General features: G+C 31.9%; 5 protein-coding genes and 1 pseudogene across 5 annotated transcripts; all 6 read right to left on the bottom strand.

The window, feature by feature from the left end:
* Nucleotides 3,043-3,482, bottom strand: LOC104706509. Its single transcript, XM_019229225.1, has one exon. The coding sequence runs from the start codon at nucleotides 3,459-3,461 to the stop codon at nucleotides 3,219-3,221; it is 243 nt and encodes an 80-aa protein (XP_019084770.1). The 5' UTR covers nucleotides 3,462-3,482; the 3' UTR covers nucleotides 3,043-3,218.
* Nucleotides 6,525-8,650, bottom strand: LOC104706508 (NDR1/HIN1-like protein 12). The gene is made up of 2 exons (XM_010422707.2): nucleotides 8,202-8,650; nucleotides 6,525-7,049 (listed from the first exon to the last, which is right to left on the bottom strand). Exons 1-2 carry the CDS (start codon nucleotides 8,502-8,504, stop codon nucleotides 6,729-6,731), a joined length of 624 nt encoding a protein of 207 aa, XP_010421009.1. The 5' UTR covers nucleotides 8,505-8,650; the 3' UTR covers nucleotides 6,525-6,728.
* On the bottom strand, nucleotides 9,136-10,116 carry LOC104706507. Its single transcript, XM_019229222.1, has one exon. The coding sequence runs from the start codon at nucleotides 9,965-9,967 to the stop codon at nucleotides 9,236-9,238; it is 732 nt and encodes a 243-aa protein (XP_019084767.1). The 5' UTR covers nucleotides 9,968-10,116; the 3' UTR covers nucleotides 9,136-9,235.
* On the bottom strand, nucleotides 11,140-11,855 carry LOC104706506. Its single transcript, XM_010422705.2, has one exon. It carries the CDS (start codon nucleotides 11,853-11,855, stop codon nucleotides 11,208-11,210), a length of 648 nt encoding a protein of 215 aa, XP_010421007.1. The 3' UTR covers nucleotides 11,140-11,207.
* LOC104709273 lies at nucleotides 14,474-15,379 on the bottom strand. Its single transcript, XM_010425915.2, has 2 exons — nucleotides 14,964-15,379; nucleotides 14,474-14,824 (listed from the first exon to the last, which is right to left on the bottom strand). Exons 1-2 carry the CDS (start codon nucleotides 15,245-15,247, stop codon nucleotides 14,506-14,508), a joined length of 603 nt encoding a protein of 200 aa, XP_010424217.1. The 5' UTR covers nucleotides 15,248-15,379; the 3' UTR covers nucleotides 14,474-14,505.
* Nucleotides 16,014-18,677, bottom strand: LOC104709272 (annotated as a pseudogene).

Raw genomic sequence — 22,134 nt, 5'->3', positions numbered from 1 at the left:
AAAAAAAAAAAAGAGACGGTGGAAGAGAAAAGAGAGAAAACGAGGGAATGAGTTGCGTTTGGTTTAGATTACTGATGTGGAGGGAAGCTGCGCTACTTTGTAACAACACTACTGATATCTTCTTAATTTTCTCTCTTTAACCAATATCTCAACCAAATTAATCCTCTCTATTTTTAATTAATTAGATATACTATTTTATTTTTTTTATTTTTGTCAACGATGTTAATAATAAGCTACAGTAGGTAACTAATTTGGATACAGTTTTATTTCCTTGAAATTGAAAAGAAAAAAAAAAGTATTAATTTTGGATTTATTCATGTTAAGAATTGGAAGCAGTAATATATTCCAACAAGCTGTTGCAACATCTGTTACACGCGTCAAGCGTGAGCAATTATCGTCAATATCTGTCCAAAATATATACGTTTTTAAAAAAATGTAGAAGAGGCAAAATAAATAAATATATAAATAATAAATAAATAAAAACAGGACATTGACAAAGGAATGAAAAAAATGTATTTTTACTAAAATTTGGTTTGCAAACCCTTTAAGCTTAATCTCTGTAAAATAAAGAGACAAGTGGTACATGTTGACCCAGAAGCAGAGCAGGGAGGAGGAGCATGAGTTAATAACTACTATTGCCCAAAAAAACATCATTAAAACTGTAAAACCTACAACTTTAGTGGTAACTAGAATTGGACCCGTGCTACAGTACGAGTTAACATTTATTTTATTTATTTTGTAATTTTTATTTAAAGTGTTATATATATGATTGTTTTATTTGTTTTAAATTTTTGTTTTTTTGCTCAAGCACTATGCCATCAAATCAAATGTTGAATATAACTTATGAAAATAACATCTATTTTGTAAGACCTATTCTAGTAGATCTAGATTTTGATCCGCGGTACACTGCAGTTTAAGTTATTTGATAAAAATATTTATTTCTGTTTGTTAATTTTCTTTGATTTGTTTAGTTTTTAAAATTATATATTGTATCTTGATTGTTAATTATATGACTTAACCTACACTATACCGCATATTAATTATTTTGTTACAGTATTAATTGATCGATTTAATTAGATACGTCTATTAATCTAATATTCATATTGTTAATAAAATAATGAGATGTTATTTTATCCATGTAGCACCGAATTAATGACATTTTAAGTTTCTATTAATATCTACTCAAACATGTTTAGCCATATAACCCGTCGTGTGATACTTTAATTCGTTGTACACCGCAGAAAAAACTTCATAAAAATCTAAATATATTTTTAAAATTTAAAATGTTTTAATAAAGTTTTTTTTTTAGAAATTGAACTACTTATAATATTTGAACTTCTTATAAAGTTTAAATATTAATAATATCTTAAACAGTTATAAAAATTAAATGTTTTAATAATTGAAATATTAATAATCTTTAAACTTTTTAAAAAGTTCACAAAATAATGAGATGATATTTTACCCATGTAGCACCGAATTAATGACATTTTAATTTTCTATTAATATCAGCTCAAACAGTCCTGCCATATAACCCGTCATGTGATATTTTAATTCGTATATATTATTAAAATTTAAAATGTTTAAATAAATTTTATTATTTTAGAAATTGAAATACTTATAATATTTGAACTTCTTATAAAGTTTAAATATTATTCATATCTTAAACATTTTATAAAAAGATAAATGTTTTAATAATTGAAATATTAATAATCTTTAAAATTTTAAAAAAGTTATACATTTAAATTTTTAAAGTTATTAAAATTTGAAATTCTTTAAAATAAAGAACCATAATAAAATGCATAAATTTTTTAATTTCAATGTCTGATAAATCAAGGTTTCTGCTCATTCGTATTCAAAATCATTTTGGTCTATTTTTTATAAATATGACTTTTAATCTTTGCTTAGTTTTCTTAGGTGATGTAGGGTATTTTGTATATTTTTTTTGATTCATCAGTTGAGCAATGTATGTCNTAAACTTTTTAAAAAGTTCACAAAATAATGAGATGATATTTTACCCATGTAGCACCGAATTAATGACATTTTAATTTTCTATTAATATCAGCTCAAACAGTCCTGCCATATAACCCGTCATGTGATATTTTAATTCGTATATATTATTAAAATTTAAAATGTTTAAATAAATTTTATTATTTTAGAAATTGAAATACTTATAATATTTGAACTTCTTATAAAGTTTAAATATTATTCATATCTTAAACATTTTATAAAAAGATAAATGTTTTAATAATTGAAATATTAATAATCTTTAAAATTTTAAAAAAGTTATACATTTAAATTTTTAAAGTTATTAAAATTTGAAATTCTTTAAAATAAAGAACCATAATAAAATGCATAAATTTTTTAATTTCAATGTCTGATAAATCAAGGTTTCTGCTCATTCGTATTCAAAATCATTTTGGTCTATTTTTTATAAATATGACTTTTAATCTTTGCTTAGTTTTCTTAGGTGATGTAGGGTATTTTGTATATTTTTTTTGATTCATCAGTTGAGCAATGTATGTCTGTTTTAAAAAATTTAAATTATATCATATGCAGAAAAAATCATAAATTTTATTAACTAAATATATTAGATAAAAAATTAAAATAAAAAATAAAATAAATGTGAAAGAAGAATCACATATTTTTGTTTTAATTAGGTTGAGAGATTTTCTTATCTTTTAAATGTTACCTATAATTGATTTATATATTACTATAATTAAGTAAATTCATACTATCCTTACTTACCAAAAATCAGAATAACCCGTATATTATGATACACCTATGTCACAAGTTTATAACCAAAAAATCATAAATATATCTATTATATAGTTTACAAAAAAAAATGTCGTATACTTCCGTTTTATTATATAGGGATATCAGATTTTGGAGTTGTTTTTGTTGGAATTTGGTAAATTGGTAAGGATATATTAATGAAGAGAACTGTAACGCTCATGAGTGTCTCATCAAATTAACAATTTTTTTTTGTGGAACCTGGAAAACCTAGGGATTCCAAATCATAGGACCAAGACAATAGAAAACATGTGTCATCTGAATGCAGACACTCGGATCTCATCTGAATGCTATGCTGTTAGATAAGATAATATCTATAGACGAGTTTTCAATACAAAAAGCTTATGTATGGAGTAATCAAAAGGTAGATGGGATACAAAGACATTGAAAGCTTCATACAAAACAAACAGACACCAAAAGAACCTTTTTCACTTGAACAAATGGGCAAGAGCAGGGTCATCTAAATCCACATCAAGGGATCCATTTAAACGCATGAACCCAATGTAGCTATCCGGAGGCGTGATCGCACGAGTGTTGTTACTCGGTTTGAATCCATGAACTCTCTGGAGATCTCTGGCAAGCCAGCGCAGAAAAACTTTGTCCAATGGAGGTACAACCTTCAAGTGGATCACTTCCCGTTCTTCTTTCACAGTTGTAGCTTTGTTACCCATCTTGAATTAGAACCGATAACACCTGCATTATAGCGTATTGATACATTGAATATCATATTGTCCAAAACCCGCAAAGAAAATAAAGCCATATATAGTTCAGCAAGATGACTTTGCCACAATGTATAAAGCATTTGGGGTTTAACAAAATCAACAGAGTCATGAAGATATCTAAAAGGGAGAGACTGAAAAGCTTCTAAAGTAGCTGCTGCTGTATAAGTAGTTAGCTTTAGGACCATCAAAACCTTTTTTTTATTAACTGACCAAACTCTATACATATTTATATATCAGAATCCATTTTACAATGAACCTCAAGCAAATGAAATGCACAACATGAGACATCTATGAACCACCACCACCAAACCAATACAAGTCAAATCTTCATCAGGATGATAATATCTAGTAACTAAGGATACAGGATGATCAAAAAGTTTTCGTTTTAGTGAAATTCCCCTCTCTTCTGAATCACATATATGGAAACTAGAGTTTTTTTTTTTTTTTTTTTCAAAACTTCCGAACAATTGAGGAAATCGGAGATTTTACTTCAATTTCTATCACTAAAAAACCTAGCCAGAAAAGAAAAAAAAATGAAAAAGCGGTAGCTTGAACATCATCAAAACCAAATAGCCTTGGGAACGAAACACAAAAATCTAAAGATTTTACCTTTCAATCAGAGAGACAAAACATCAGAAATCGATATTGTGAGCTGAATAATTTCTGACCAGACATACACTATCAGAAGCGAGAACTCTTCTCCAGTTCAAGGTTTAAACGACGTCGTATGTTTGGGCTCAGAAGTACGGGCTTTTACACAAAATTCTAGTCATTTCATGGGTTAAGCCCAGTAACATAAAAGCCCAGCAGTTTTCAGGCTTTTTTTTTTTTTTTTTCTCTTGTTCCTACCAAATCACAAAATTGTATTGTCACTTTTTTTGTGGAACCTCGAAAACCTAGGGATGCCAAATCATAGGACCAAGGCAACAATAAGAACATTTGTTATCTGAATGCAGACAATCGGATCTAATTTGAATGATTAGACAAGATAATAGTAGATGAAGTACTTAGCTTTAGGACCATTAAAACCTTTCAACAGACCAAACTAGATTTACATCAATCAAATAATCAACGAATAGTAAAAGTGTGCAAACTTTACAATTTTCGGATACAAAAGCATGAGTTATATATTATTATTGTGATCAAATAACACGTCTACAAAAAATGACTTAGAAGTTCTACAGAAGTCAGAAGCTATACAAGTACTTAACCTTTAGGACCACTAAAAATGAGATCAGCATCATTAGCTAATCTTGTTCATTTATGTTGATCATAAGAACCTTAGCTTTCAGGTCCAGATGTTATAATTTAAATGTGGGAAACATAGCAACTGTATGCTCAAAGAAAGTTACCTACACTCTCTCTACTACAAGACTACAAGTGTGGGTTTAGTTTGCAACGTCATTGCACGCGGCAGGCAAGTAACAAAGTTTGTTGACGAATATTCGCTAAAGTAGTTCTCAATTTTTCTTTTCTACTCCCTTTTTTTTTTTTGGCTTTAAGAATCTGTAAACGAAACTTTTTATAAAAATCACAAAAGTTTTTTTTTTTTTTTTAATTATAATTACAAAAGTTATCAAGTTTTCTAAAAATCACAAAAGTTACAAATTCATAAAAGTAGTTTTTTAATTCTTTTCTCTCACGTTATCAAGTTTTCCAAAAAAATGAAGTCACCAAACATGAAGATATGCAATATCTCAGATTATTGTGCTTCATGCTACATAACACCGTAAGGCGTGCAAATGTCACCAACATGACGATGATTTCACAACTCACATGCATTAGACTAAGTCATCTCATAACTACGAATCATCTATTTATTTCATGGGATTTCTTTGGTAGAGTTTTTCGAGTGTCCATATCATATACCATATATTATATAATATATAGTATGTATCTTCTTCTTGTTTTGATTCAGAATACTGCTAGTCCTCGTACAAATCACACCAAGCATGAGTTTTCAGCCAACTGGCTTTGAAAATATATAATACAATATCATTATTTTAATTAGCTAGATTTAAAAAAAAAAAACTAATTTCTGAAATAATCGTAACTAATAAGACCATTTTTTAGCTGTTTGGAGTTTCTAAGATGTCATAATCGATTTTGATTAGTTTCTAAAATTAGTTGAAGTCTTTAAAGTTCTAACCAATCAGACTTATAAAGCTCATGCCGTAGATATATAAGAAAGTAGAAAACTAACCAGCCAAATTAATAATGTCTACGAATTAGAATAGAAACTAGGATAACCATATTTAAAGCTGAACCTACAAGAAGACAATTTGGGTGTAAAGGAATAAATTTACTCTGGAAGTCCGCATTCAAGTACTTACACGACAAAAAATCTTTGAAACTAAAATTCAGTACCCAACAAACCAATAACATCAAAAGGAACTGATAGTACAAAGTGAACTGTGTACACACATATGATTTTGTTATGTTCCCATGAAACATAATCTAAAACTATCTTTTTCTACAATTTGTACATGTTAAAAATATATGTACATGTTGTCGGATTGTAATCTTTTTTTTTTTAAAGGTCGAATTTCATAAAAGTTTAACAATTAATAAATATAGCAAGTTTTTATTTTTGGTAGTGATAGAGCAAGTGCTTCTCATTATTAGATTGCTAATTTTAAATTATATTTTTGCTACATAGTTGTTGTCATGTGACTCATATCCAACTAGAAAATAAACCCACCCTTGTAAGTTTTCCCTAATTCTGGCATTTTCGTGTGCAGACGGCAGAGTACTAAAAACGTCAAGTGTCAACTTGTTAATTACACTCATGGATTAAATTATACTATTATAGTATATATTATCATATGCTAAAACTCATGTAAATTTACAATTTAACGTGGGTGTTTAATTAAAAAGGATCTCCTTCCAAGTCACCACAAATAAATTTATCTTACGTTAGTCTAATTTTAAAGTATGCATTCTCAATTCGAACATTATACTATACTAGCTATGCTGAAAAATGAAATTTGATTAAAAGGAACGCACGTCAACTTACTGATAATTCTAGTACTTTAGTACCTTGGAGATTAGTGAAAAGCAAACAAAGCTTAATCAGCGTCTTGTTCTTTTTAACACCTTTTAGAAAAAAAGTAATTAACAAGCCACACTAATAGACAACAAAATGCTCTAATTTATTTAACCTTTACCGTATAAATTTATATTCCCCTGGAAGATATATATCTTTGCTTTTGTACTTCATACGTCAACAGCACATCGCTGAACAAGCTGGTACTTCATCGCCGGACCAACGCCGCCGACTAACTGGCGGGGCACGTTAATGTACGCCGGACAATTAACGTGGAGGCGATAACTGCAGGAGACCCACGAGCCCACTTTCCACCTAACCCAACCATCTATCTTGATGTTGAGAAGCACCAACCCGGCCATTAGGTCTTCGTCCAGTGCCGGAGACAGGTAAGGAGCCACCGAAACGGCGGTGCCAATCAGAACCGGTGACCACACCGTAACTTCCAGATGTCCTTGATACGTTGTCGGCAATAGCCTCGCAATCGTCACCTAATTAATACGAAAAAATAAATTTAGAATTAAATAATACATTAATACGTAAACGCTTAGAAGACAAATAACAAAAAACAAAAACAAAAAAAAAACCTTATAAATGTGATTTATAGGTCCTTTTTGTTTCTTCTTGTATTTTAAATTTTCGATTAATAGCTTCTACCCAAAAAAAAAAATTATCCCTTAACAGTAAGTGCTAGCTCTAGAGCATTCTATTCTTGTTTATATATTATAACTCTTCAAGAAAGAAAAAAGAAAAAAAAATGATTAATTCTGCAAGTGGTAGACAAATATGTATATTTGTGGTATTGCTTTTTCAACATTGCAGGTTTATTATGATGAACCCAAAATGATGATAAATATAAAATTTAACAAAAAAGACATTTGTGAAATCAAATTGATGATATTTAAATATTCTTAAGACATACGTTAAGATGGATCATGTTATGTGGTTTTAACGTTATAACATACTAAAACTTGCTGATTCATACACATTGCACCAATGTTTTTAAAACCTGACCGGACCGGTGGTCGAACCACGTTAACCCGCGAACCGGCAACAAATCTGGGTTGGGTTAATATCAAAACCCAAAGAAAATTGAACCGGTAAAAAAACCATATCAACCCGCCAAAAAACCAAAAACCGGTGAACCATTAAACCGGATAAAACCGGGTTCTACTTTTTTTTTTTTGTAAAAATGGGTGTAATTAATTTAATTAATTACCTTTTCTAGTTTTCTTCTTAGCAAATTAGCAATATTAGAATTTCTAGTTAACACTCTTATTTTTTATTGCTTTTAGATTTGAATTTCTAAAATATTTTACTAGTACGGGTTATACTTTGAGTTTGTTACACTTTGAATTTATTACTTTTTAAGGTTTTTTAAAAACATTATGATTATTGAATTATTTTATTTAGTATATCCAATTATATCATAGTTGTAATCATTGAAAAAAAATAGAAGACATATCCATACCTATTATTTATAAAAATATCATCAAAATCAATTGAACTCGGTTAACCCCGGTCAAACCATATTGACTCATGACCCAGAAGTTTTCCCGGTTCACTTACCGGTCCGGTTTTAAAAACATTGCATTGCATCAAACAAATCAACAAGAAAATAGCAATAAAACGCAAAACGCTACCTCTTGGTTCCGGTATGAGGCATAGATGTCTAGACGGTCATAGAAAATTCCGATCTTGTCGTTTGGGTTGCGAGAAGAGAGAGTAACCTGAAGATTCGAAGTGAGGTAATTTGGCTGGGAGACGTTGAAGTCGTTAATGGTTACGTCTTGGAGGACGAAACGCGGTCCGTGCGGGTGAAGTATAGCCCAGACCAAGAAAACCACAAACGCAGCCACAACGATTAGGCCTAGCAACGCCCATATTACGCGTCTCCTCTTCCTCTCGTCATATTCGTCATGGTGGTCGCACTCTCTCTCCTTCATTGTACCGTGTAGTGGCGTTTAGTGTTTTTGGTTTGCAGAGAGAGATTTGTTTGTTGTTTTGTGTTGTTTGATGGGTGAAAGATATTGGAAGGTTAGTAGTGGGAGTTTTGAGGGATATTTATGTAAGTGGAGCTTGGTGGTTAAATGTATCGTAATTATGAATTTATTTCTATTTGTAACCATATTGCTAAGCTATCGCACAGCTATAGTCTTGACTCTTGACACTTTTTTTGTTTTTTTACCAACGGGCTTCTTTTTAACTTTATGCGAAATTCGGAAAAAGGCTGGTTTTAGTCCTTATCAACTCTGAACAAAATAAATGTCTTTCCTTTTTAACAGCTCTTTGGTGATAATTACCACGAAAAGCACTTTTGGATGTGAGACGACGAATCTTCTTTATACTACAATTCTTTAAGTAAGAAATCAAGAAACAAATAAATTTGAGTATCACGTTATGATGTATATGGGCCGGTCAAATGGAAATGACGGTCTAAAAAATGTGTGGCCCTTCCGATAGTATTTTTAGTTTTCTTGATATATGTTAATTTGTATTGAAAATATAGAACTTAAAACAAAAGGTTTTAGTTTCTAAAAAAAAAGATTAGATGGTTTTTAAGTGATACAATCTGCTATTGGTGATTAAACTCTAATAATCCTAACTTATCCTGAAAAACGAAGAAAACAAAAGTTCACTAAACGTAAAGTACCGTAAGACTCGTAAAAGTCAAAATCTAAAAAGATGCGAGTGGGAACTCCTCTTGGAATTTATACTCACACGGCCTCATATATCCGAGCAACGATCCCTTCACATTTCCGGCCGGATCTGCCGTGAAATTCACCGGTATATTGCCGCATGTCAAGATCAAGAAACCATCTTCATAACGGGACCCACCGTCTATCTTAACGCTAGTTACAACTTCCACTCGGATATCCAAAACCAAGCCGTCGCGGGGGGTTGCAACCGTTTTGAAAACAGCATAAGGAAGCGGTACATCGTTGATTTTTTCCCTTACGAGCAAACCGAAGTAATCAGGAGTGGCTGACTCGGAGATTAGCTTGCCTCCGCGGATGAGACGCGATTTCATTGTATGGAGAGAGACTTTACAAGTGTTACCTGGGCTCATTGTTGTAAACCCGACGTTCCAATCAGCGGTTGCATTTGCGTTTGAGGGGTTTGAAACTGAGAATGACTCAGCAAAGACATCCACGTAACATCTTGGATTTAAAATGGGAAACAAAAAGATTACTGGCACAAAGAAGATGAAGTAGAGGCCTGCAAATGCGAGAGCGTACATGAGGTATACAACGCAGAAGGAAGCTGGTGTAAGTTTAAACGCACTTTCTTCATTGTCACTGTTTGCACCCTCACTGCTTGCATTGTCACTGTCACTGTTTTCGTTTGAAGCTTGCTGAAGGCATTGGCAGTGTCTACTCCTGAGACCACACGCAGTACAAAGAGACATTAGTTAAGGTAATGTAACATTAACTAAGCTAAAACTTTGTGATGAATAAACCAAAGGAGGTTTTCCCAATGAGCCATTCACGTATCCTAACAATTTGTAGTCGTAATTGCCAAGTCTTTTTTTCTATTTTTTCAACTATTTTTACCTATTCAACTCTAACAAACTTTCATATCCACTCACAACAACTTAAAAATCAATTAGAAAGAGAGAAAATAGGATTTCTAACAAAAATCAATCGAAAATGTTGCTAACGATAATTTAATCATTAAAGATATTAAAAAAATCATTATCTTCATTCCATACCAACAAAAGCAAAAAAAAAAATGGCTTACAGTTACAGGCCGCTGGAAATAGTGACCGGATTGCCAACGTCACCGTCCTCCTCCTCCTCTAATTTTACAACACCTCCTCCTTCACGGTGGTGGACACAGTTACAATCATTATTCCGTCGTCGTAAAGAACTCACTAAAAATGAGAAATTAGCTATAGAAAAACCCATGTGGTACTCCACGTTCACAATCGTACTCGTCGTTGCCATTACCACCATCTTCCTCAGCAACTCTCACTGCCACGTCAACTTCTCCGTGGAATCCATCTCCGTTACTCCCTACGCTTCAGCCACGTGGTGGCACGTCGTATTCCTCGTGGAAAACCCCAGCTCATTATCGAGATGTCGTGTCTCCTACAACGGCCATAACGTGCAAGCCAAGCTTGGTTCCTTCAACACCGCCGTTTTGAACACCTCTCGCTGGGATGACGATGATCCGAGTGGCCGCCACACGAGTTTCTCGGTAAAATTAGCCACGGCAGGTAATCAAAGCCACGTCGTTGCAACTTCTTCTCCTAGAGGTTTCGCATTGGAACTGAAACTTCGTGCGAAGAAGGATTATGATCTCATTGGACATTATGATATCAAGTGTCAGAATCTCAATATCGGTTATGACAAGATTAAGTGTCACTCATCGTCTTTCGAAATATTCAACCAATCTTTCTAACAAGTTCATGAATTAGGATCTCTTCTTAGAATTCTTTTTATATTATTTTCTATACAACAATTTTGATTTGTTTTCTGTTACTGTTAAATTAGGGTTATTTCTCATACACTAATCCTACAACTAGTCTAATAAAAAACACATATTAATTTTTATTTTATTTATAAGAAACTTCCGTTATATCCAAGCAATAAAACAAAGATAATGCAAGAAATACAAGAAATAGACTTCATCATGATCGGATTGAATTAAGCCAACTTATGCTGGCAAATATAATCACACCGTCTTATATTTCCTAGCAACGATCCCATCACATTCCCCGTGGTCGTATCCGTCGTGAACTTCACCGAGATATCGGGACAAGTCACCATCAAAAAGCCGTTCCCATGATTAACATCAATGCTCACTGCAGACAAAATCTCAACCCGAAAATCCCAAATCACGTCGCCAGTAACTTCCGGCATCACCACCTTCTCGAAAACGACGTTTGCTTTGTTTCCGTTGACAGACTCTCCGAAAAACTCCGATGAAGAAGATGATGATGAGTTGGAGATAACTTGATCGCCACGGAGTAAACGCGACTTGAGTGTATGTAGAGAGATTTTACGGTGGATGACTGGACTCGTCGCAACAACACCGATCCTCCAATCAGCGGCTGAAACGTTTGCGTTTGAGACGGAGACGGAATCGGCAAAAAGCTCTATGTAACAAAGTTGTTGTTTGTCGGCAAGATTGTAAAAAAATAGAACGAAGAGAATAAAAAAGAACAATACACCAATGGTCGTCAAATACACAACGCAGCAAATAGCTGGAGTAATTTCCTGCCGGGGAAGGTCATAACGGCATTGACCACGTTGGTGAATGACGCCACAAGCGGTACATTGAGGATTTGCCATCTTGCAAGTTTTCCCAAGATCTTAACACACGTCCTGATGAAAAAATATCTAACTTAAGCTAAAAAAAAGTGTTAAAGGAATATTTAATTCGTTTTTATTATTTTATTTTAACACTATAAAAATCGGAACTACTAAGGATTATACGAAATCCCATATTTCGTTAAAAGCGGTAACTAAGTTCTCGCTATTTTTTTTTTTTTCCATAATTAAGTTGTCAGTATTTATCGAAACTAATCGAGGATATGAATATGGAGTTGTCTTGTTTTGTTTTTCCTTTTTCTTATAGCTTAGAGACGCGCTCATAAAGAAATAAAATAGTTTCACAATTTTATGGAAAAAAGTCTTAGCAAATGGTTGCTTAAAATTGAAAGAGTTGAAAATTTTAAGTTAAACAAAATTGGGCTGAATAATATTCAACTCATTTATCTCCAAAATAGTGGTTGAACAAGTTGAACATTTTTGCTGTAGGATTAGTTTATTTTTTCAACTTTTTAGGTTGAATCGGTTGAATAATTATTTCCAACTTCTTCAACCTCTTCTATTCAAATGGTGAAATTTGGTTAAATAATTTTTTTCAACTCCTTCAACCTTTTCAATTGTGCAACCATTTGCACCCATTAAGAGAAGGTTATTATTATATTATTATATCTTATATAATAAGAGAAGGTTTTTCAAACTTTCCCTAACAATGTGACATTTGACTTTATTTTATTTTGTATCTTATGTGGTCTATAGTTTGTTAAAAAAAAAAGATAATTGCTGTATAGTTTGATTTTGAATTTTTTTCAACATTGTTACAAAAATATATTCCTTCCATTTTTTTGTTTTAGCATCTAATATATTTCATAATGAAATCATACACCATAGAACTTAAAAAAAAAAATACTAATCAATCCAACTAAAAAATATAAACAAATTGAAACCAAATAAAAATAGAAAATGGTTTCATACTTTTAAAGTAAAAACTGAAAAAGATAATTGTTGTATAGTTTGCTTTTCAATTTTTTTTACTAAGAAAATATATCAAAGTAAAAAATGAAACCAAATTAATTTATGATAGACTAATTTAAAAATATAAAACATTTTCTAATATATAAAAAACTCATATTATAATTCAATAATTATATTTATTGTATTAAAGACAAAACTCAAATTTGTATTTAATAGTAATTTGTAAGTTACAGTTTGATTGTTAACATAATTGCTTTATCACCCTATGATATAACAGAAAACAATAATTTCAAAATTTAATTTATTGTTAATTATACTATTTATATTAAAATGAGAAATAGAGACAATATATAGAAAATAAAGAAAATATTAAATTTCACACACTTTTCTTTTCATGATTTTTTATAAAACTAGTTAAACTTATAGTATAAGATATTTGTTTTATGATATCGTTTTAATAAATTAATTTAAAATTGACTTATCATATATTAAACTATTTTTTTTTGTTAACTATTACTTTTAGATGATGACAATAAAATTAATATATTGGAAAACATAAAATTATCTATCAAAATAATTAAGTAAGAACTTACATTTTTCTTTCTAGACTATTTAACAGTTTTTATTTTCCAAAAACAAAAAAAAATATATAAAAAATATAATTGATGTGATGTGACCTTAGTGTAGTGGCATGAGGTAAGTCCATTTGTAGAAGACACCATCACACCCGGGATCGAGTCCGGGCTCCTACGAATGTAGGAATTTGGCTAATGGGCCGGCCAGTTGTGGCCCAATGGTTGACAAAAAAAATATATATATAATTTATCTTAACTTTTATATGAAAATACTATATATAGTTGACTTTGCTATAAGTAATGGTCTTATTACTATAGTAATATACTGTTTAAATAATTTCAACAATATATTGTAATCTTAAACTTATAATATAAGATATTTGTTTTATGATATCGTTTTAATAAATTAATTTAAAATTGACTTATCATATATAAACTATTTTTTTTGTTAACTATTACTTTTAGATGATGACAATAAAATTGATATAAAGGAAACCATAAAACTATCTATCAAAATAATTAAGTAAGAACTTACATTTTTCTTTCTAGACAATTTAACAGTTTTTATTTCCAAAAACAAAAAAAATATAAAAAAATATATAATTTATCTTAACTATTTAACGAAATACCATATATAATTGACTTTGCTATAAGTAATGTTCTTATTACTATAGTAATATACTGTTTAAATAATTTCAACAATATATTGTAATCAAAAATATTTAGTAATATGTACTTTAACTTTCCTCTTTTTCATGACACTTCTATGAAACACTACATAACATATATAAATTATAAATTGTAGTTAAACCGTGGTATTATGAATATTATTTTATAAGACATATATTAACAATTATATCTGTACTTTTCATATATAATTGAATAGAACCTTCATTTTATATTTCAAGTTAATAATGCATACATAATCACGCATCGCGTGGGCTACTTTCTAGTATAATTATATAGGAGTCATCATCTAATTATTTTTTTCCCCCTTTTTCTTATCGGTTAGCTAGAGAGGCGCTTAAAAAGAAATAAAATAGTTTCACAATTATTTGTATGGAAAAAAAGTCTTAATGATCATAACAACAAATAACAAGATGATGGAAAAGTAGATTGCCTAATCAACTTATAACTTCGGTCAATGGTGTGAATGAAGAATAACAGTGAACCTTCTCCACGTTCTCATGGTTTCGGGTCAGATTATAACACCTTATATCAATATGTCCAGGTTCAGGATAACCAACGTAAACCTTATGATTCGCCTTTAATTTGATATCTAACTGTTCGAAAACGACGGCCGTTGAATTGCCCTCGGCAGCGAAGTCCACTGAGAAAGCCGTGTGGCTTGGAGACTTACGTGCGTGAGAAGTATTTAAAACGGCAGCGTGTAAGGGGCCGAGCCTCACGGTAGTTTCATCGCCTCCGTATAAAATAGAATAGCTAGAATATGACCATAGACAGACTAACATATATGACAAAAATGTTTTGGGAAAAAATGCATACATATATAGATGAAACTAGGGTTTATATATATGCAGATGAAATAGGGTTTATATATAGATGAAACTATATATGATACCTGATCCTAGGGTTTTTGACGAGGAAATCGACGTGCCACGAGAGGGAGGAGGGAGAGACGGCGATGGATTGGATTGAGAATTTGGCGTCGCAGTGACCTTTGTCGACGAGGTAAGAGAGAAATGCCATTACGGAAATGAAGGTGAAGATACCGCCGCAACATGGTGTAAGGCAAACCGTAGTTTCCTTGCAAGTACAATTACGATCACCAGACGTTGCCGGCAAAGTCACTATTGGTCGTGACCACCATGCACGACGACGAGCAGAGGCGGAGGTCGGTGGCATTGGTTATCCCTTTTCTATTTCGGGCACAGACCGTGTAATAATTGGTTTGGGATTTGGGAAGCTCTTCTTATTTTTGATATCTCCTTCGTGTGTGTGTGAGTGTGTTGGTTTGGAGAAGAAAGAAAGATTTTATCTCTTTTTTTTTCAGTTCTTCAAAATTTTGTGTTGATGAAGGTTGTTATGATATTTCCGGATATTGTTTATTTTTATTTTTTTTATTATTTTAACATACCTTTTTATAATCAAGACCGGCCGGATTTTATATACCTTTCGGAGTCAACATAATGAAGGATAAATATTATGTTATAAAATGGTATCTTCAAAAATAAAACATAATGAAGGATATACATGATAATATAGTTCACAAATCTTCAAAGATCTGAAACTAACTTAGTGCGAAGAAGAGGAAAAGTATATGTTAGGAGAGGAATATGGACGATTTGATATCATGCACGTTCGTGTCAGAATCTGAATCTCAGTTATTAGAAGATTATATGTGTTATTTGTCTTTCAAAAACATTAAGTTATTGAATTAGGAACTCTTCTTGTTTTCTGCTAATTACAGTTTTTATAACTTTTACCAAAAAATGGTTTGGATTTCTCTATTTTCTTTACCATCAAATATGAAAACAGTGTAACCACATGATTATAACTTTGGGAGAAAAGAAAAAAAAATGGTTATAGATTCTGTATAAACGCTTAATCAAGAACATCCCATTTCGAACTAATAAAATAAAACAAAAATGAATAACAAGATCGGAGAGAATTAAGCCAAGTTTTTCTGATATATATAATCGCACCGTCTCATATTTCCAAGCAACGATCCCATGACCTCCCCCGCCTGATACGTCGTGATATTCACCGGAATAGTTGGACAAGCCGCCAACAAAAAACCGTTCAAATTGTCAGCATTTGTATTCACCGCAAACATAATCTCAACCTGAGAATCCCAAACCACGTCGCCGATACCTCCCGACATAACCACCTTCTCGAAAACGGCTTCCGCTTTGTCTCCGGTGACGAAATAACCTAACGAGGGAGATGATGATTTGGAGACAACTTCTCCGCGTCGGAGCAGACGCGAGTTGAGTGTTTGGATAGAGACTTTACAGCCGGTGACTGGACTCCTCGCGACGAAACCGATCGTCCAATCAGCGGCTGTAACGTTTGGGTCTGCGTTTAAGACGGAAACGGAACTGGCAAAAAGCTCTACGTAACAACATTTTCTTATGGAAATCAGTGAAAGAAGAAAACAAAAAAGACAAAGAAGGATGAAGGCACCAATCACAGAGAAGTAACAAGTGCAACAACAAAGTGGAATAATGTCCTCCGAGGTAACGTCTGCTGGTGTGGCTGAAGTTTGGGGATCACATTGGCCAGGTTGGTGAATGAGGCCACAAGATGTACATTGAGATCTTGCCATTATGGAGGTTTTAACACGCTTTAATGAAAGAAAATAACAAGTTTTATATATACACTGGAATTATAGTTTTTATCACCTTTTGTTTTATATTTAGGCCATGAATGTTTACAAGTTTTTAAGTAGTTTTTTGAATTCTAGTTTCTAGTTTTTAGATTTTAGATTTTGGTTTATGGTTTTTAGATTTTGTGTTAAAAATTTATTAAAAAAAAAATAGAAAAAATAATTCAAGTCACGCTTAAAAATGAAAAACTAGTAAAACATAGATATTGGTTTTTCTTTGAAAATTACCAAAAACCAACAAAATCTGGATTCCCTAATTTTTAGGAAATCCAATTTTTGCATAATCTTGATTGGCTTTAAAGTAGATTTTTGAAAAATCTAAAACCAAAAACACTTTAAAAATCTACAGCCATTCAAGGCCTTAACCTTTATTTTTTTTCTTAAATATATACACCATTTCTTAATTTCTTAATTTTATTGAAGTTTACAGTTATATAGTTTTTCACGGCAATATTTTTCAAAGATAATGATAAATTTATTAGTAAAACTTTTATTCCACTTAGTACTTTACCTTATTCTAAATAAAACAAAACAAACTAAAATAAAAACAAGAATTTACGAACAAAAATTAAAAGAGAGATTTAACAAATGTTTGACTAAGCATTCCGATTGTTTACAGATATATAACCTTTATATTTTTAAAAAAGTAATACTTCTTATATGGGAGAACCAAACAAACAAAAACTGCGAGAAAGAGAAAGTTAGAAACGATCCAAAATTATAGCACGACAAGCTTTACTCGCAAAACCTACACAATCGGTTAAGGCTACACATCGGTGACAAAGTCATCGCCGCAGAATAGGAACTATATTAGCAGAGAAAACACACAAGTCATCTATATTCCTGGAATTAACTGTTGAATCGCCCTTCTCTTAAATGGATAATTTTTCTACAAAGATTGTATACTGTATGTTTAATAGAATAATGTAAACAGTATAATTTATTAATCTTTATTTAGGTTAAAAACGATTATCAAACTCTCAAAATAATTCACACCAAAAAAAAAAAACTCTCAAAATAATTATCCAACATCTTGTTTTAATACACACTTCTCTTTATTGACGATGCATTTAATTGGTATTCAGTATTCTTAAATGAAATCAATTAACATGATTTTATTTTTTTGGGGTGAAAAAGTAAAGATAAAAAATCTCAGAAGCAAAAAAGGCCTAACTATTAAAACGATTTCCATACAAAATCTTCAATTTTGTGAAAGAAGACTGACAATGAATCTTCTCAACGTTCTTATGGCTTCGGGTTAGATTATGACACATTATATCAACATAACCAGCGTTATCATAGTCGTCTCCGAAACTCTTATGCTTAGCCCTTAATTTGATATCTAGTTGTTCGGAAACCACGTCGTTTGGGTTACCCTCCGCAACGAAATCCACTGAGAAAGCCGTGTGACTTGGTGACTTACGTTCGTGATAAGTATTTAAAACGGCAGCGCTTAAGGAACCGAGACTCACGGCAGTTTCATCGCCTTCGTAGTAGATAGAAAACCTGCAAGACCATGGACAGAAGAAACCATTGCTTCAAGCATCAGATTCATATCTATGAAAAACAAAAAGTATGGGGAAAATAATTAAATATACAAAAATATTTGTTGGGACACGGTGCGAGAATACCTAGAGCTAGGGTTCTTGACAAGAAAATCAACGTGCCATGTGGCAGAGGATGGCGAGACGGCGATAGATTGGATGGCGAATTTGGCGTCGCATTGAGCATTGTCGACGAAGTATAACATATATACCATTACAGCGACGATGGTGAATATTGAGCCGAAACAAGGTGAAATGCAGACCGTAGTTTCCATGCAAGTGGCTTTACGATCATTACTTGCCGGCAAAGTCACTATTGGCCGTGACCACCATCTACGACGAGGAGGAGGAGGACCAGAGAATGGTGGGATTTGATAGTCGTGGTTTTGGAAAGCCATTCTTATATTCGTTCTCTCTCTTTTTGTTTGGAGAGGAAAGAGTAGGTACAATGATCAGGACCTCTTCTTGATCTCCGTTAATTTTTTTTTTCCTTCAACACTAAACCGACATCAGCTCTCTCTCTTTTTTATTTTTCTTTCACATCAACTACATCCTCTCTTTTTCCAACAACCTTTTACATAAAATGATTTCTTAACTAAATTTTAAACAATTAAAAGATACTGAAAAAAGATATGATATAATTATTGAAAGACTAACGAGATCTAGCTAAACCGAATCGAGGAGGAAACTGATCATCTATTTAAATTTATTCATGGAAAGGTGGCAGACGATATTTAATTATTACATTACTATGTGANTTTTTTTTTTTTTTTTTTTTTTTTTCTAATTGTCAAAAAAAGATCGATAATAATAACTCCGGGAGAAAAGAAAAAAAGTTACAGAATAGCTAGATTCCATGTTATTAATTCATCAATTCTAACTAGTAAAATAAAATAGAAATAATGTTCCGAGAAAAAAAAGAAAATAAAAAATTTGCAGGTTAATTGGTGGCAACTTGTCCTATGGGAAAATTGTTAAAGGGTGGGGACCAGGGTTCGAGGAACGCCTGGTGGATTTGGATATCCACAGTGATGGGTTAGGATCGATGCCCTGCAAAGCCAGTTTAGGATCCATTGAGACGGCTAGCGGGAGCTAGCAGGATCCACAGACGGTCTGTTGGGGCAGCTAGCGGGAGGCTAGTGGGATCCGCGGGACAGGTTGTCATATATTACTACAAATTCAAATTCTTGTTTAATAAGAGAAACATGGAGAAGGTTATTAGATGAAGGAAATACGTCCTATTTCCCCCTCGGAACTATCATATCGTACTGGATCCATATCGAACTTTGACCTCTTTCTAGAGCTCCTTCGAACTTAAGTGGTCCACCTATTTCTACCTGAATCCATACTACTATTGCTATTTTTCCATTTTTTTTGGTTTAAACGGTTTACTAAACAAACCGATGCACCAATCCAGTATGAAACCAATTTTTTAAACCAGATAAATATTAAAAATTTGACCTGACCCGTAAAAATATGTCCATCATATTTTTCTTCACCCGGTTCTTCAAACTAAAAGAAACAACTATTTTGTGAATTTAGATTTCAAAACTACAAAATTACATTGGAAAATCATTGTAATTAACCAAAATCATTCCAATTGAGATTTGACAATCTGTGGATAATCTGACAAGGATGTTACGTACGTCTTTCGTCTTCATATTTTTGTTTTCTGGGAAGTTTTCAGATTTCTTCTCATCTGTCAATTCTCATAGCAATCTGAATCATCTCTTTGATTCCTTGATTCAATTCTACGTCGTGAATCACTTCCATGACTATTCCTCATCCATCCATTAAACACCTGAAGAAAAGACTCATGATTTTGACCTAATTTCATAAAACAATCGAAATTACATTAAAACCAAAACAAAAACCAGACCTGGTGATTATTATTATCATCGTCACTGTCGTGAGAAGTAGAAGATGAAACAAGACAAGAAGAGTGAATACCACAAAAAAGACTCTTTGATCTTCGCCGCTTCACCACCAGTAGAAGACGACGGAGGAGGTTGAGCCACGTTGTTATCATCATCTCCTCTCACCACAGATGAGCCATGACATGATTTGCTCCGTCCAGATCCCATCTTCTTCTCAAAACAGTTAAGCAGCAAACTTTATGCTAAAATCACATCATTACCACAAGACCTACAAGTTTTTCCCCAATCTTCATCTATCTAATAACCCACACAATTGAAGCCCTCAATTCAAAATCCAAAGGATAAGACTATCTTGGTGTGACAAGAGATTAATGAGTATTACGCAAAGGTTATAATCTCAATTGTTTTTAAGCAATATTTTCTGTTTTTTGGATTAAATTTTATGCTTTCTTCATCCGGTTTGATGGGTTTAATTTTAAAATCGGATTGAAATAAGGTTTAATTCGGTTAATAGGATTTATTAGTTGGTTAAGCAAATATTAAACCAATTGTTAACTGTATAAACCATATTTATGGAGAATTAGATGAGAAGTTTTAATCCAAAGGGGAAATAGCAATAGAAGTATGGATTCAGGTAGAAATAGATGGACCACTTAAGTTTGAAGGATCTCTAGAAAGAGATCAAAGTTCGATGTGGATTCAGTACGATATGATAGTTCCGAAGGAGAAATATGACGTCTTTCCTTAGATGAAAGTGAAAGTTAATTTGGGGAAAGTGAAAAATACTACAGAAAAACACGAAAGAGAATATGTAGAGTGTTTTGGGTCATACCATTACGATAGAGAAGCTCGAGTAAATAAATTAGGGTGCTAATGGTTGCAAGTTGAAGAGAATGAAGAGGTTGAAAAAAAATATTCAACCAATTTTCACCATTTGCATTGAAAATATTGAAGATGTTGAAAAAAACTATTCAACCCCATTCATCTTAAAAGTTGAAAAAAAAAATAATTATACAACAAAAATGTTTAACTTGTCCATATTTTTTGAGATATTATTCAACCCAATTTTATTCAACTTAATATTTTCAATTTATTCATTTTAAGTATCAATTTGTACTCTTAGAAGAAGAGGCAGAAGTTTTTTTAATTTGTAATGGTCAGTTACTTGAAGAGAGAAAGGGAGAATTATATATCTTGGAGGAAGGGAAAAAGTGGATAGATATTTGGTTTTTTTTTTTCAATTTTTTTGTTGTTGTAATTTTGATGTAATAAAAAAGTGAAAGTACATAAATTGGTATGACAGATGTCAAATGGAGAGAAATGCAATTTCTTGTGAATTATAGAATAAAGATTTTGTACCCACATATAACTTTTTAATTTAGTTACACCAATTTGTCACTTGTCAATTTGTCAGTGTGAAAACTCACCATCAACATATTTTAGACTGTTTTATTTTGTTTTTCTTCTTTCTTTTCTTTCTCAGGTGGCAAGTTATTTTTCTGGTCACATGAAACCACAAGATTAATAATGGCAACATAAAAATAAAATTGTACAAAAATCATAGTAGCTGGCCTGAGAAGCAAATTGGTGAATTGTGCGATTCACTTGTGATGGTGGCGGTTTATGAGACACAAGTGGTTATATTACAAGAAAAGACTTTCGTTGCGATGAAGACCTGTGAGGGAAATGTATATATCTTCACAATTTTGCTATGGATTTACAAGTAATTTGCTACGGACACGAGGACAATTGCAATTCTCTCGCAAATTTGCTTTTTTTTTTCTTACATAATAACCATGTTAATACAAATATTATTCGGATATTTAATATGTGCTAAACAATTCACACTTTCTTTTTATGAGAATTTGTTAAAAATATCATTTTTGGGAGATCGCTTTTCAAAAATACCCATTTTTTTGAACAATTTCATTTTCACCCTCTTTTACACAATTACAATATGTTAAATTAATTTTTAAAATTTCT

The sequence above is a fragment of the Camelina sativa genome, chromosome 8, assembly GCF_000633955.1.
Source record: "Camelina sativa cultivar DH55 chromosome 8, Cs, whole genome shotgun sequence".
NCBI lineage: Eukaryota > Viridiplantae > Streptophyta > Magnoliopsida > Brassicales > Brassicaceae > Camelina > Camelina sativa.
Note: the sequence above shows the minus strand (reverse complement) of the source record. Positions and strands in the feature narration are given on the sequence as shown.